Source organism: Onychostoma macrolepis, chromosome 19 (assembly GCF_012432095.1).
Source record: "Onychostoma macrolepis isolate SWU-2019 chromosome 19, ASM1243209v1, whole genome shotgun sequence".
In the NCBI taxonomy this organism is placed as follows: domain Eukaryota; kingdom Metazoa; phylum Chordata; class Actinopteri; order Cypriniformes; family Cyprinidae; genus Onychostoma; species Onychostoma macrolepis.
Window position 1 is genome coordinate 1,713,531 of NC_081173.1, and position 13,283 is coordinate 1,726,813.

Consider the following 13,283-nt stretch of genomic DNA (forward strand, 5'->3'; position numbering starts at 1 on the left):
GGGGAAAACAAAATAAATAATAAAAAAAAACAATTTTCAAATAAATATGCCTATGCTAATTTATGTTGTGTCCTATTTTTATAATATACATACAAATGTATACATATACACACGCACACATCCAATTTTCACAATTATGTGTCAATAAGGAACAATCAAATGCACAATTTAATGCCTTTGGTAAAGTCGAAATTGGCATATGTAAACATCTTACATTCTATATACAATTGAACAATATGCTTAAATTATGCTGTATAATAAAGAACATTGGGCTGACCGGAAATTTGATATTTTCATGAATCATATTTTAAGAAGTCATCATTTGAATTCCAGAGAAAAGCATTAAAATAAAATAGAAAAAATACAAAAATACTACACTAGCAATCATGAGGCCTGCTCTTATTTTTTTTGCACAATATTTTTGTACTATAAAGTATAAGACAACCATAATAAACACTGGGAAACGTAAATTGCCTATTCAAAATAGACTTCAAGAAACTGCACTGTTTTATGTTACTTAAATAGCAGTTTAAGCCCTGTGCACAGAGTGCATGTTACATTTAATGACCTGAACTCTTGAGATGAACTAGAGTCACAGTAAGAATCACAGTACACTGATCCTGCTGAATGAACACTAGTGTTAGCTGGGTTTCTCAGTGCTGCTCGGTGGTGTTGGTGGGAACAAGGGCTCCAGGCTTTTTGACTGCTTCTCCTGAGCCTCTTTCTGTAAATGAGAACATGCCAATGATTAAAGAACCCGGCTGAACCAATGCCACTGCAGAACCAAATGAGCACAACATGCTCGTAAATGTTCCTCTCATTCCACCTCTAAACTTCTGCATCCGTCGATTGCACTGATCTCGATGATTAATATTAGTTAAGCACTAGACTCACCAGCATGCAGAGGTAGTTGACGTGTGTCTGAATGTTATGTCTGTCCTCAGGCGGCACCTGCCCAAATTCTCTCAGCTGTGCGCTCTCGTAACACGCCATGGTCTCCACGAAAGGAGCCATCCAGTTCACACAGGTCTCAATGGCCTCCCACTTCAGTCCTGTGTGGAGCACAAACACTTCGTCTCATCTACACTGAGACTCTTTATGCTTTGCTCAGTAATATAAACTGCACACATACAATGCAAATTTCAATCTTGATGGAAAGGGTACGACGCTGGCTAGTTGGACACCACATTATAGGGCTGTCAAAATGGTTGAAAAACTAAATTCGAATTTTGTTCTTAAATATTAACAATATTTGAATTTAAAAGATTTCAGTTAGGGGGAAAAAAGCTTTTGGCTTCTCTCTTGAGGCCACAAGAGCGTGCATCGAGCAAAATATTACTAACAAAGCAATACAATAACACGACTATCTTTGAAAAAAAGTGCATAATGTTTAAATTAATGTTTATAAGCCATATATAACAATTAAACAATGAAACAAAACAGCATCATGTATGCACGTATACTGAAAATCAATCACAAAGAGCAGGGCTCCAGACTAACTATTTTTATAGGAGCACTGTAGCCCCTGACTGAAAATTGTTAGGAGCACAAGCAGAAAATTTAGGGGCACACCTTAAATCAGCCTGCAATGCAATCGTTCACATATTTCCCCATTTTAACTGTATTACAAATGCTTTGATAATAAATAGACTTAACTTATAGAAAATACAATGTGCAGTATTCTTTTAATTTAAGAGGGATATGCAAAAAATATATGATATGAAAAAAAAAAAACTATTGTTTTGCATTAATAAGTGCAGTCACGTTCATTTGTTTATTTCATGTTTATACACATTTGACAGTAAAGCACTAAGCTTGAGTTGGGAAGCTTACAATATTTATTTTAACAACAGTAACGTACAAAATCTAATTTTTATGTAGAAAAGGTATATACTGTACTCTTATTAAATGTACCATTATTCTTCTATAGTCTTATGTGGAAGTGACCAACAACTTCAGTGATTTATGTATGATTTAGTTGCAAATTGAAGAAAAGTTTGCTTTTCAAAGCACTTTCTGATTTTTCTTACTTCATACACAAAAACAGAGCAGAACATCAAATTCTGATGTTTTTGATGATTTGATATTTTATAATTATTTTATAATTTCAAAATATAAAGGAAAAAGTATAAATGAATGACTATAAGCCAATAAGTGCTCCTCTGCCGCCATCTACAGGTTATGATGGTGATTTGATGTATTTTTTAATTTTACATAAATGTTTGTTCACCGCAGTATATTTTGGTCACCCCGTTGAAAATAACATTCAAATTGGATCATTTTGGAGCTTTAAAGTGCTTGCAACAGTTGTGTGAAATGCTTGCAAGTTATTGAAAATTGCTTGAATTTCTCTCTTAAAAGGTTGTACAAACCCTGAAATGAATAATGTAATAACATTTGACTCTTTCTGCCACAGCACTATGGTTACAGTAAACGGCCCACGCTGCACAACTCAAACGAGCAGCGGGATTTTTTACGCTTTCGTTTGTCGTTTGATGTTTCTGTAGAATGTAAGTCTGAGGGCCTATCCATTAGGCAGTACTGGTGGTTTCCATTAGATTATATAACCTTATGAACTTTGGGTGACTTCCAGAGTATGAGGGGTAAACAAGTTTGGTGTATGTCCCATGTGGCCACCTTATTGGCAGCAGAATAAAGGTGGCTGATCTGGCCAAATTCCACCATTAAAATGAAGTGGCCAGGGGAGTAAAAGTGGACTGATAAGAAATTGTGGCATAGCCAATTAAAAACCGGAACTAACGATTATGAACAACATCTTCTCCACATTGATGTTCTCTTTTTCCGCAATATTTTTAATTGAACAATGTAGTAGAGCCGCATCCAGTGGGTTCAACTGGATAAGCTAAGAAAAACATTAAAATGCAACGACACTTACATCGTCATCGCATCTCGTGTGCCACTGATAAGGCTGCCTGACACACACCTAAAATCCAAATACAGCGTTTTTGCATTCGAATGTGGATTTTTATTTTAAATCGACGAATATTCGAAATTAATTATTTTTTTGGCAGCCCTACTGCATTATCTTTCGGTGTCTTTAATGTGTCAGGAAGAACTAGCATTCACACCCTGCACTTAATATAGGCACATGCATCTCTGAACTGCTTCAAATTGGTTTAGATGATCACAAAATGTACACTAGCTAACAGCTCTAGAAACATGAATAGCTTATATAACAGTAGACCTCGCAAATGAAAATCTTACCCGATACTTTTTGGACGACATCAGCTGACATGAAATGGCAAAAAGCAGCCGCTGCTAAGACTCCATACTTAAAGTCCAAAGAGTTGATATCAAGGATGCACAAATCTAAGAGCTAAAACAAACACAAAAAGCACATTCAAATTTTCACAGTAGTTGTCAAGATTTTATAATAGTTTATAATGGTGAAGGGAAAGCGTGTGTACCTGTGTGATCTGAATGTAGGTTTCCTGAGAAAACTGAGGCTCTAATAGATTGGTGACGTCGTACAGTGATGCAATCTGAATGTAGAGCTTCATCCACGAGACCACAGTCTCTGGACAAAGATCCCAGTTTAACACCTGTTGAGTACATGAAGACATGCTTGAATAACACACTTATCCACAGCTAAACCATAAACATTTTCTTGTTTTATTTTTTTATTTGATGCTTTTTTCAACTTTACTACCTTCATACAATGCAAACAGTAAAAGTAGGGGCTCATTCGTGCCAGTAAATGATTGTTTTAAAAATTCATGAAATGTGAATGAGATTTGCCAGAAATTAATATGCATAAATAAAGATGCATAAAATACAACACACAAATGAAAAATATTTGAAGCCCAATTTGATCCATTTCTGTATAATCACATGCTAAATTGTGCATATTGTTTTCAACGTTATTTTTTTATATCTATTTATCCATGCTTTGACATTGTATTGATAAAACTGATTTATAAATTTCTGTAATGATTTTTGCATCCTCGTATGAAAGCACACAGAGCTCTGTCTCTCTCTCCTGTTAGGGTCTCCACCGCAGAACCAGAAATTATTTCTGTCCACACCTTCAACATGATCAGCTCCATCTGCAGGATCTCCTCCTCCAGACAGGCTCCGTCAGACACATAAGCCAACTCGGTGATTTTTGGAGGATATATTTCCTAAAAGAACAAGGAACAAGCAGCGATTTGCAGTGATCCATTTCCTATGCAGACAGTAGCTCCAGTGTAGATTAAAAAAAATTAGACCAGTTTATTTTTGACACATCGTGCATAGGATAACATCACAACTTGTACATTAATCAGGCATGCAATCAAAAAAAGTAACATTATTTTAAGTATATATATATATGTTCATTTGCAAAAACAGATGCATTCCAATTAATCTCAATCAAAGTGCAATTGGGTTATTTTGATTAGGGTAAAAAATACAGCTAACTAACACAATAAAAACATGACATAATAAAAAACATGATTTTTGAAAATAAAAAAAAACTAAACGGAGTTATCTGTTTTTGCAAATAAGCTCTTCATACACACATACAGTATATATATATATATATATAAAACTCTCCACTTCAGTTGACACATGCCAAATTATAAAAATTTTAATAAATAAAGAGCTTTTATTTGAATGGAAAATGGACACCTCAAAGACCCACTTTTGGGGAAAACCAATTCATAACCATTTCTAATTATAAATTTGGAAGTGGTACGTTGTGCTTTCAAATGCATGCTATTGCGATCCAAACTATACGCTTGGAGTTTATGTGGAACAGCATTTAATGTGAATCTAGTCTCTCTGAGACACTGAAAATATAAAAAACACAGAAAAATCACATCACTGATTAATATTGAATTCAACTGCCGTACAGTTACAGGTGCTTTGAGCACAGCTCTCACCTAATTAGCTTTATGACATAATATAATGTTTTTGTTTTTTCTCTAGTGTTCAACGTTTTTGCACTGATGTCAGACTTCTTATGTGTTAAAAATAATTTGATCTTGACCAGATGTAATACAATTTCAAGTCTAATGTGATGTTCATCGAGCAGACAGTTTTTAAACACATGTATACCTCTATTTTGGAGGAGATGAACAGAGCCGTGATTCCTATGAGCTGCAGTTGATCCTTCTGCACGTCACTTTGGGTCAACATGTACCTGTCAAAGAAGTCCTGAGCCAGGTAGAAGGTCTGTCTGTGAAGTGTGTATGATTCACACACCTAAAGAGAGAGAGAAAAGACGAAGAATTAAAATATATCTTTCTACAACCAGTTACTGACTCTAGTTGATTAGTCAATTAGTGAGTCATCTTGTGATGCTTTTAGTTTTTTTGCTTTAACAAGGGATTAAACTAGAGAAAATGTCTGGGAGAGGAATTCTCTGACAAGTTTAACAAATGCAATGCTTTTAGCAATAAATTACGGGAATGCTCCTTTGATTAATTGATTTCGTAGTCAGAAGTTTAAGCTTTACTAAAGTTTTACTAAAGAACTCTTAATATAAGAGTAAGGCGGGGTTGACCTCATTGCTAAGATTAGAAAGAGAAATATATAACTATTTTAAAAACACACTTAGACATTAATAACTTAATCATAAAAATGCATTGCAGCAATAATGCATTCACTTAATAAACTTGAATATGGCTGTTAGAATGATTCAAGCTCAGGATGTTTGTGTCTGGGAAGTCAGGGTCACTTTTACTTCTAATACACATCTGTATAATTTGCTTCACAGGCACATGTGCTTCCCACTACTATTCATTAGTAACGGTTTTGGGTGTTTTTTTTCCCCCACTCATGTTTAACAATGCTTTGCTCGGGGTATATACAAAGTGAAGGTAACGGTTGATCTGGGAGCTCCTACATTGAATCCAATATTTTCCTATCAGTTCTCTTTGACATGTAAACAGGGATTAAATAAATAACAACTTTAATGGAGTCAGATTATGTTAGAGTCAGATAAATATTTGAATTATACAAGTCATCCGTTTTGTTCATTATTAAAAAAACTTATATTAAATATTTATTTGATCAATTTAGTTTTGTTACATTATTTGAAGGGCTGCATTTAGCATTCAGTCCTATTTTATATTAGGTGGCCTTAACCTTAATGTACTTGCATCAAGAAATAAGTACAATGTATTTATTGTGTTCATATTGTATTGCAAAACACTTCTGCCGCTATTGAGGTGGGATACGGGTAAGGTTAGGGACAGGTTTGGTGGGATGGGTTGGTTTAAGGGTGGGTTAAGGTGTAAGGGATGGGTCAACAGTGTAATTATACATGTAATTACAGAAATTAATTACAGATGTAATTACATGCAGGTATTTTTTAAATATAAGTACAATGTAAAAACATGTATGTACACAATAAGTGCATGGTACCAAATGATTAATCAAATCATTTGTATCAAATAACGTAAGTACATAGTGGCTCAGTGGTAGAGCACTGCGTTAGCAGCGCAAAAGGTCATGGGTTCAGTTCCCAGGGAACACACATACTGATTAAAAATAAAAATGTATAGCCTGAATGCACTGTAAGTTGCTTTGGATAAAAGTGTCTGCTAAATGTAAATGTAGTTAAGGCCACCTAATATAAAGTGGGACAAAAATATATATATTCTCAATGTCTATAACTAACTCTCACATCAATAATATTTTATGGCAGTCTATACAGTGAAACATTATAGAGGGAATCTAGTGTGAAGAGCAGGTCGTGTGACAGTACCTCCATGAGCCAGTCGAGCAGCATGGCCCTCATTTTGGGCCGCAGCGACGGGTGTCTGTCTAAACCGCTCTTGCTGTGTTTGTACTTTATCTCTTTACTCAGCGTTTTCATCCAGACATCCTCTGAGCTGCCCCAACTTCCCCAAAACAAAACATAACACAAATACAGACTTCAGACAATGTATCAGTAAAAAACAGGATACAGAAAAATATATGACTGCACATCAACCTGAAGTACAGTAGCATCGAGACGATGGGGATTCTTTCCACTTAATGTTAATACTGCTACTGGACTGACATGGCATCTTACGCACAGAAGCCGTCGGTATGCAGTGTTCAGCGGCACATCCACTAGTGGCTCGTGCCAGTGAAAACTGTAGGACATAAAGCAGTGTGTTGTGGTGCCTCTAGTAGTAACTCACACATGTGAATGGTGTAACATACGCCTTTACCGGCAGATGTTATTTATAGCATGTTGCTTTTAAAGCTTTAAGCTGATTTTTTTAAATACTGTGATAATTTGTTTAGCAAACAATCTGTTTTCTCCAAAATAAATGACTTAAGACAACTTCTGTTTTAGAATTGACAGTTCAGCTGAGCCATGTGCAATTTGGAATCAAAGAGCGACCTGGTCTCATTTAGTGGGAGTGAGTGTGACGTGCTGGACGACAGCATGTCGTTGGCGGCTTCAGATGCGGAGGAGCTGTCGGGGCTCGATCAACGACCCCTGCCGTCTGCGGAGTCCAGCGATCCCAAGCCAGACATGGATGCTAAACTGTTCCGCGTCCTGTCTAAGGCTGTGGAGGAGCTGGGACTAGAGTGTTCTCCACCAGAGGAGCACTCACCAGGTCGTGGCGCGTCCCCTACTCGGCCCGCCTGCGTGCCTCCTCTTCCTTCGCCCTCATGACGGTCGACGGCGCCGAAGAGAAGGGGAGTGAAAAAATGCCTCCCCTGGACGAGTCTGCGGCATCTCTGCCTGCTCACGGCCATCGGCTGGAAGGCGAAGGTCACCCATCTGTCCAAGCCGTGCAGATCAAGCCGACAATGCATCAAGCATCCTCCTGATCTTGGGGATAATAAAACGAGGTTATACACTTCAGTTCTCTTGAAGACCCCCACGGTTCCGAGGCATGGTTCCCACCTTGGTTCAGAGCAAGGACGCACATGTCCTGTGCTCCGAGGTGATGAATTTACTGGCAAAAGGAGCCGTAGGAACGGCTCCCCAGCTCAGAACGAGTCAGGCTTTTACAGCCAATACTTCCTCGTCCCTCGGCCTTGAGAATCCGCGTTCTGAATTACCTCGACGACTAGCTCGTCATGGCCTCCGTATCTCCGGTGCTACAGATGGGCCGGCTTCGCATGCAGCCCCTTCAGTACTGGCTGAAACCGCTAGTTCCGTCCCACGCCTGGCGTCTCGGATGCCTTTGGGTCAAGGTGGACCAGGCCTACGTGACAGCTCTGGCCCCTTGGAAAGACTCTCAGTGGTTGGAATGGGGTCTGCCCTTGGGAATGGTCTGCAGAAGGAAGGTGGTCTCCACAGATGGTTCCAACATAGGTTGGGGAGCGCTGTGCAAAGGCAAACCAACTTTCGGCCACTGGTCAAAAGAGGAAGGTCGGCTGCACATCAACTGCCTGGAAATGCTGGCAGTGTGCTTGGCCCTTCACACCTTCTCGCCAGACCTGAGGGGACACCACATCTTAGTCCGATCGCGCAGCACGACGGTAGTGTCCTATATAAATTGCCAGGGAGGACTCTCCTCGAAGTGCCTCTTTACTCTAGTAGAACAGCTCTTGGAATGGGCTCAGCTCAACTTGTGTTCGCTGAGAGCAACGCATGTGCTGGGCAGGTTGAACCAAGGAGCAGACATGCTGTCTCGGGAAGAGTGAATGCTCCACCCACAAACGGTTCAGAAATCTGGGAGATCTTTGCCATGGCAGAGAGGTTGAGCTCTTTGCCTCAAAAGACAACTCTCATTGCCCAACTTATTTTTCGAAGGACAGGGACGAGTTGGCCCACAACTTGCCCAACCTCCACCTTTACACTTTTCCCCTGATCGCCCTGATCCCGCAGGTAATCAGGAGAATCAGGGAGCAAGGGCACAAGATTCTGTTGGTAGCCCTGCTCTGGAGGAACCAACACTGGTTCGTAGAGCTGTCTCAGCTACTTGTAGCAGCTCCGTGGCCCATTCCCCTGAGACGGGACCTCCTCTCTCAGGCGAACAGAACAATATGGCACCCCCAGCCCAAGCTGTGGGCTCTGCACCTCTGGCCTCTCGATGGGAGCCTGCGGACCTCCCCGTGAGCGTACTGAATACAATCTCTCAGGCTAGAGCACCATCTACAAGGTGCCGCTACACCCTTAAATGGTTGGTATTCTCCGCCTGGTGCACGGCCTGCGGCGAAGACCCAGCTTCCTGTGACATATCTTTGATATTGTCCTTCCTACAAAAGCTGTTGAACAAGGGCCATTCCCCTTCCATGCTCAAGGTCTATGTAGCAGCCATAGCAACCTATCACACTCCTATAGCTGGCCAATTGGTGGGCAGGAACAATTTGGTAGTTTACTTTTCGAGGGGTCTAGGAGGCTTAACCATCACAGTCCCTACATGGGACATTACAAATGACAAAAGTGAATGGCATTAGATTTGAGAGCTCCAACAAAGAGGAAAAACAGTGAAACCTGAGTGGATAAAGCTTCAGGAGGCTCTAAATATAGTTTATGAGCTGTATGAACTTTGAGAGTGTTTTTTTTTTTTTTTGCCTGCGTGAAGATTTTATATATTATTTTAGTCTTTCACGGAAGAAAATGAGAGAATTTCTGTAAACTATTGCTTTAGCTATTAAAATGTTATATGTGACATTCAAAAAAACAAAACATCTTACTATTGCAGATCAGCCCAGCTGCTTTGTCATCCTTGCACAAATGTGGGATATTAATGAGTTCAGAGCACTGCCACAGGTCTATGGTATTCTTCAAACAGAAAAAATACCAGAATGATCCATTTTTACGCTTGAAGGCTGGGACGAAGGCTGTGTACTGTTTGACCTCTCCACAGTTCAGCATATTACAGGCCATTGTGCTTTCTTCCTTCTGCCAGGACGCGTCACACACTGTCCCCCAGCTACCATTGCGATGGACCTCCACTCTCCCAGAGCATCGGTCCAGACCTTCATTCTCTGACATTAAAAACCGCTCTGCTACTGGCGTTAGCATCGGTAACGTGTATAGGAGATTTGCAGGGGCTCTCTGTGAGCCCCACCTGCCTCAAATTTGGGTCCAACGACACTAAGGTCGTCCTGAAGCCAAGGCATGGTTACATACCTAAAGTGCTCTCCATTCCGTCCAGAGCACAGGTTATAACTCTATCGGCTCTTAACCCCTCGGAGGATGACCAGGAGTTGAATTTACTCTGCCCCGTAAGGGCATTGATGATTTATGAGCGTTCCGCCCCAATCAGGCAGTCGGAAAAAAACCTAACCCTGACTGCTAGACTTTGTGTTAGAAATCTTAAAATTTGCTATAGTGGTTGGATTTTCCAGCAGGACAATAATCCAAAACAAACATCAAAATCAACACAAAAATGGGTCACTGATTACAAAATAAAGCTTCTGCCATGGCCATCTCAGTTCCCTGACCTGAACCCTGTAGAAAATGAGTGGGGTGAACTGAAGAGAAGAAGTATTAATGTGGAGCTGTGACTCTGAAGGGTCTGGAGAGATTCTGTATGAAGGAATGGTCTCTGATCTCTTATCAGGTGTTCTCCAAACTCTTCAGGCATTACAGGAGAAAACTCAGAGCTGTTATCTTGGGAAATGGACATTGTGATAATTGGGTGCCAACAATTGTGGCCAACATGAACTAGAGAAAAACATTTAATTCATAATGAGCTGATGAGATGAGGAATTTTACATTCCACAATGTAAAATAAGTCAAGCAATGTAAAATAAGCACAAAATTACGCTTTATGTCCTTCTAATTTCCTAAAGAATTTTATCAGGCATTTCTCTATTAATCTCAAATACTTAAAAACTCCTCATGTGTCAGTCACTACTAGAGGTGGCATAGAATTTTGCATCATGCTCATCGCAATGTTTAGTGGCACATGCGACTGAAAATCAGTTGTTCCTCTGAACATAGCGGCATGTGCCAGTGGCTTCTGTGCATAAAATGCCGCATAAGGCTACTTCTGCCTCTGTCAGTTTGCAGTTGTTCTGTGATGAATTTCACACAGTGGTCACAATGTAATATCACTACAGGAACACACCTGAGTGTTGGGAGTGGAGAAGGCTGTGCATCTGGAGTTTGATCAGATGAGTCAGACACAACTTCATTCACGCTGTTCAGATCAATCTGCCTCCTTACATTCTGAACAGACAACACATTTACATAAATGTCAAAATATAAAGATGAAACCATTTCCTACACATTACACAAATGCACAATATATACATAACATCACTGATCTTACCTACAGACTACCTACAGTGTCTCAACAAGTACGTAACTGTACGTTGCACCTAAATAATTCTGAATGTCATTGCATTAGATACAAAAGATGTGTCTGAAGAAATAAGCACTTGTCAAGCAAAATGTTTAATTCTGAAATACAGACATAATGTTGAAACTGAAGAATGTTGAATCTGTATGTTATTGTGATGAGGTACATCTGTGGTTCCTCTGCTACGACTTGTGAACTTAAGGAGAACCAACGTAATACATCCACTAAAAATCACATAAACACCATGCTCAGAAAAGTTTAATTATTTCTGAGAAAAGTTCCTGTTGCATTTTGTCTGCAGATGCCACTTGCTTATTGTTTTGTATCTAATGCAATGGCATTCGGACATTTTTAATTGTGACTTACATTTCCAAATACTTTTTGGGGCCACTGTATATGTATTTTATTTTTTTGAAATACCTGAGAGTCATTAAACTTTTTTATTGATTTTCTCCTCTTGTTGCACTGCAAAACAAACAAACAAACAAAAAATCCAGCATTACAACTGACTGATGTACATGCACAAACAGTACCACACACACACACTGACAAAATACAAAATAAACAAACATATACTGTACTTACCTCTTTCTTTACTCTTGCTATCTTGTGTGTGTTTCCATTCACAGATCTAGCTTGCCGGCATCCATTAAAAGACACAGGGAGAGAAGAAAATTGGTCAGGTTACGCTACCAAATGTTCCCACATGCATGGTAAAACCTGAAATGACCAATATTACGGGATGGTCATAATAGCTTAATAAACATAACACAATAATATCGCAATAAAAATGTAAAACTGGTAATATGAATGGTTTGTGTCAGGGTTATGCTTGGGTCTTGGATATAGAAAATATTATGATCTCAGTATAAAAACAGTAAAAGGCAATGGAAGTCTGCTATGACAACAAACACAAATGTAATTACATTAAAATCACAGTAATAACACTGTTCTTACCTTCTTCTGGCCATGATCTTCGGTATGCAAGTAAGATGTAAGTTCTTATGTATTTTGCCGTCTTCAGACGCAGATGGCCTATCATGGAAATATTATGCTGCATTATTTGAGTTCATGATAACTCAGTTTCCGGGAAAACAATACAGCAAAAGCATCGCCAGTGTTTGACAACAAAAATAACTTGCATTACGCTCAGGTCTAAAGTCAGATATAGCCACTTTAATAATAACCATACACATTTAATCGCATTTGGATATGTTTTATCTATAAATACTGCTGCGCGCCAAATTACTCTCTGGCTACACGGGACGCGCGAAATTAGTAAACATTTCATGCTTTATAAATGCATGGCGCATAAGTTTATAATTCTGAATGGCAAAGTCGTGTTCATATTTATGTGAGGTTATTTCCCAATTCAATTCTGTCCTCCACAACTTTAGCCTGTTAGCATTGCCCATTGGTATATGCAACCGACAAGTTGTGCATGCACAATACAAGACGTAATTTAGCTAAATATTATGTAAAGCTAACAGTAAATGAATACTTTCAGGTGGAGTTATTAATAATGTTAGAACTAAACAAAGCTGGAGTGCAATTCTAAGTGCAATTATATAAATAAAAAATAAGTACTAAAGTCGGTGCATTCGACAGCTGCTCCACGACCACAAAAATGCATGCATTATATATTTAATTAAAAATAACGATTGTGTAAAAATGACATTGCACTTCTTACCGGAGCAAGTTGATCTGTGACTCTCGCGCCGGCGCCAAGGCTCGTGAGCGCGCATGCGCTAGTGTGTGATCCCCCGCGCGCGCGCTTCTGTGCTTTTCCTGTTTGACTACTTTTGTTATATTAGGCCGTTTCTCACAAGAACAAGAACACGTCACTTATTTGTGTATTCTTAGCTACAATTAAATATCTATGAATATTTAGCTTCAATCTTTGAAACATCCATTTGAAAGAAAAGTTTAGACTTTCGATTTCTAGCCATGAGATGTTTTACATCCAAACCGCTGGTTTTTATCTCTCGGACTGAGAAAAATGCAGACAATATGCGTCTGATCTGTTATCCTTTGAACGTACAATATACCCACATTTTTTGTTTACGTTTCTTT

General features: G+C 39.1%; 1 protein-coding gene across 2 annotated transcripts; it reads right to left on the reverse strand.

Moving 5' to 3' along the window:
• Nucleotides 1-4: 4 nt before the first annotated feature.
• On the reverse strand, nt 5-13,107 carry LOC131525516 (G1/S-specific cyclin-E2-like). 2 transcript variants are annotated; one of them, XM_058753226.1, is made up of 12 exons: nt 12,901-13,107; nt 12,168-12,245; nt 11,796-11,845; nt 11,631-11,675; nt 10,977-11,077; nt 6,713-6,848; nt 5,059-5,205; nt 4,047-4,142; nt 3,429-3,563; nt 3,226-3,337; nt 895-1,052; nt 5-724 (listed from the first exon to the last, which is right to left on the reverse strand). In XM_058753226.1, exons 1-12 carry the CDS (start codon nt 12,953-12,955, stop codon nt 641-643), a joined length of 1,197 nt encoding a protein of 398 aa, XP_058609209.1. In that variant the 5' UTR covers nt 12,956-13,107; the 3' UTR covers nt 5-640. The 2 variants fall into 2 exon arrangements, with proteins under 2 accessions (XP_058609209.1, XP_058609210.1); XM_058753227.1 differs by having other exon boundaries at nt 11,796-11,841; nt 12,901-13,028.
• Between the last annotated feature and the right edge of the window lie 176 nt (nt 13,108-13,283).

Coding starts and splice junctions, on each gene's coding strand:
- LOC131525516 (XM_058753226.1), bottom strand. CDS start 12,955: ATGCGCGCTCACGAGCCTTGGCGCCGGCGCGAGAGTCACAGATCAACT. Junction 12,246..12,900: donor TCACAGATCAACTTGCTCCG/GTAAGAAGTGCA, acceptor TTTCCATGATAG/GCCATCTGCGTCTGAAGACG. Junction 11,078..11,630: donor AAAAGTTTAATGACTCTCAG/GTATTTCAAAAA, acceptor TTGTCTGTTCAG/AATGTAAGGAGGCAGATTGA.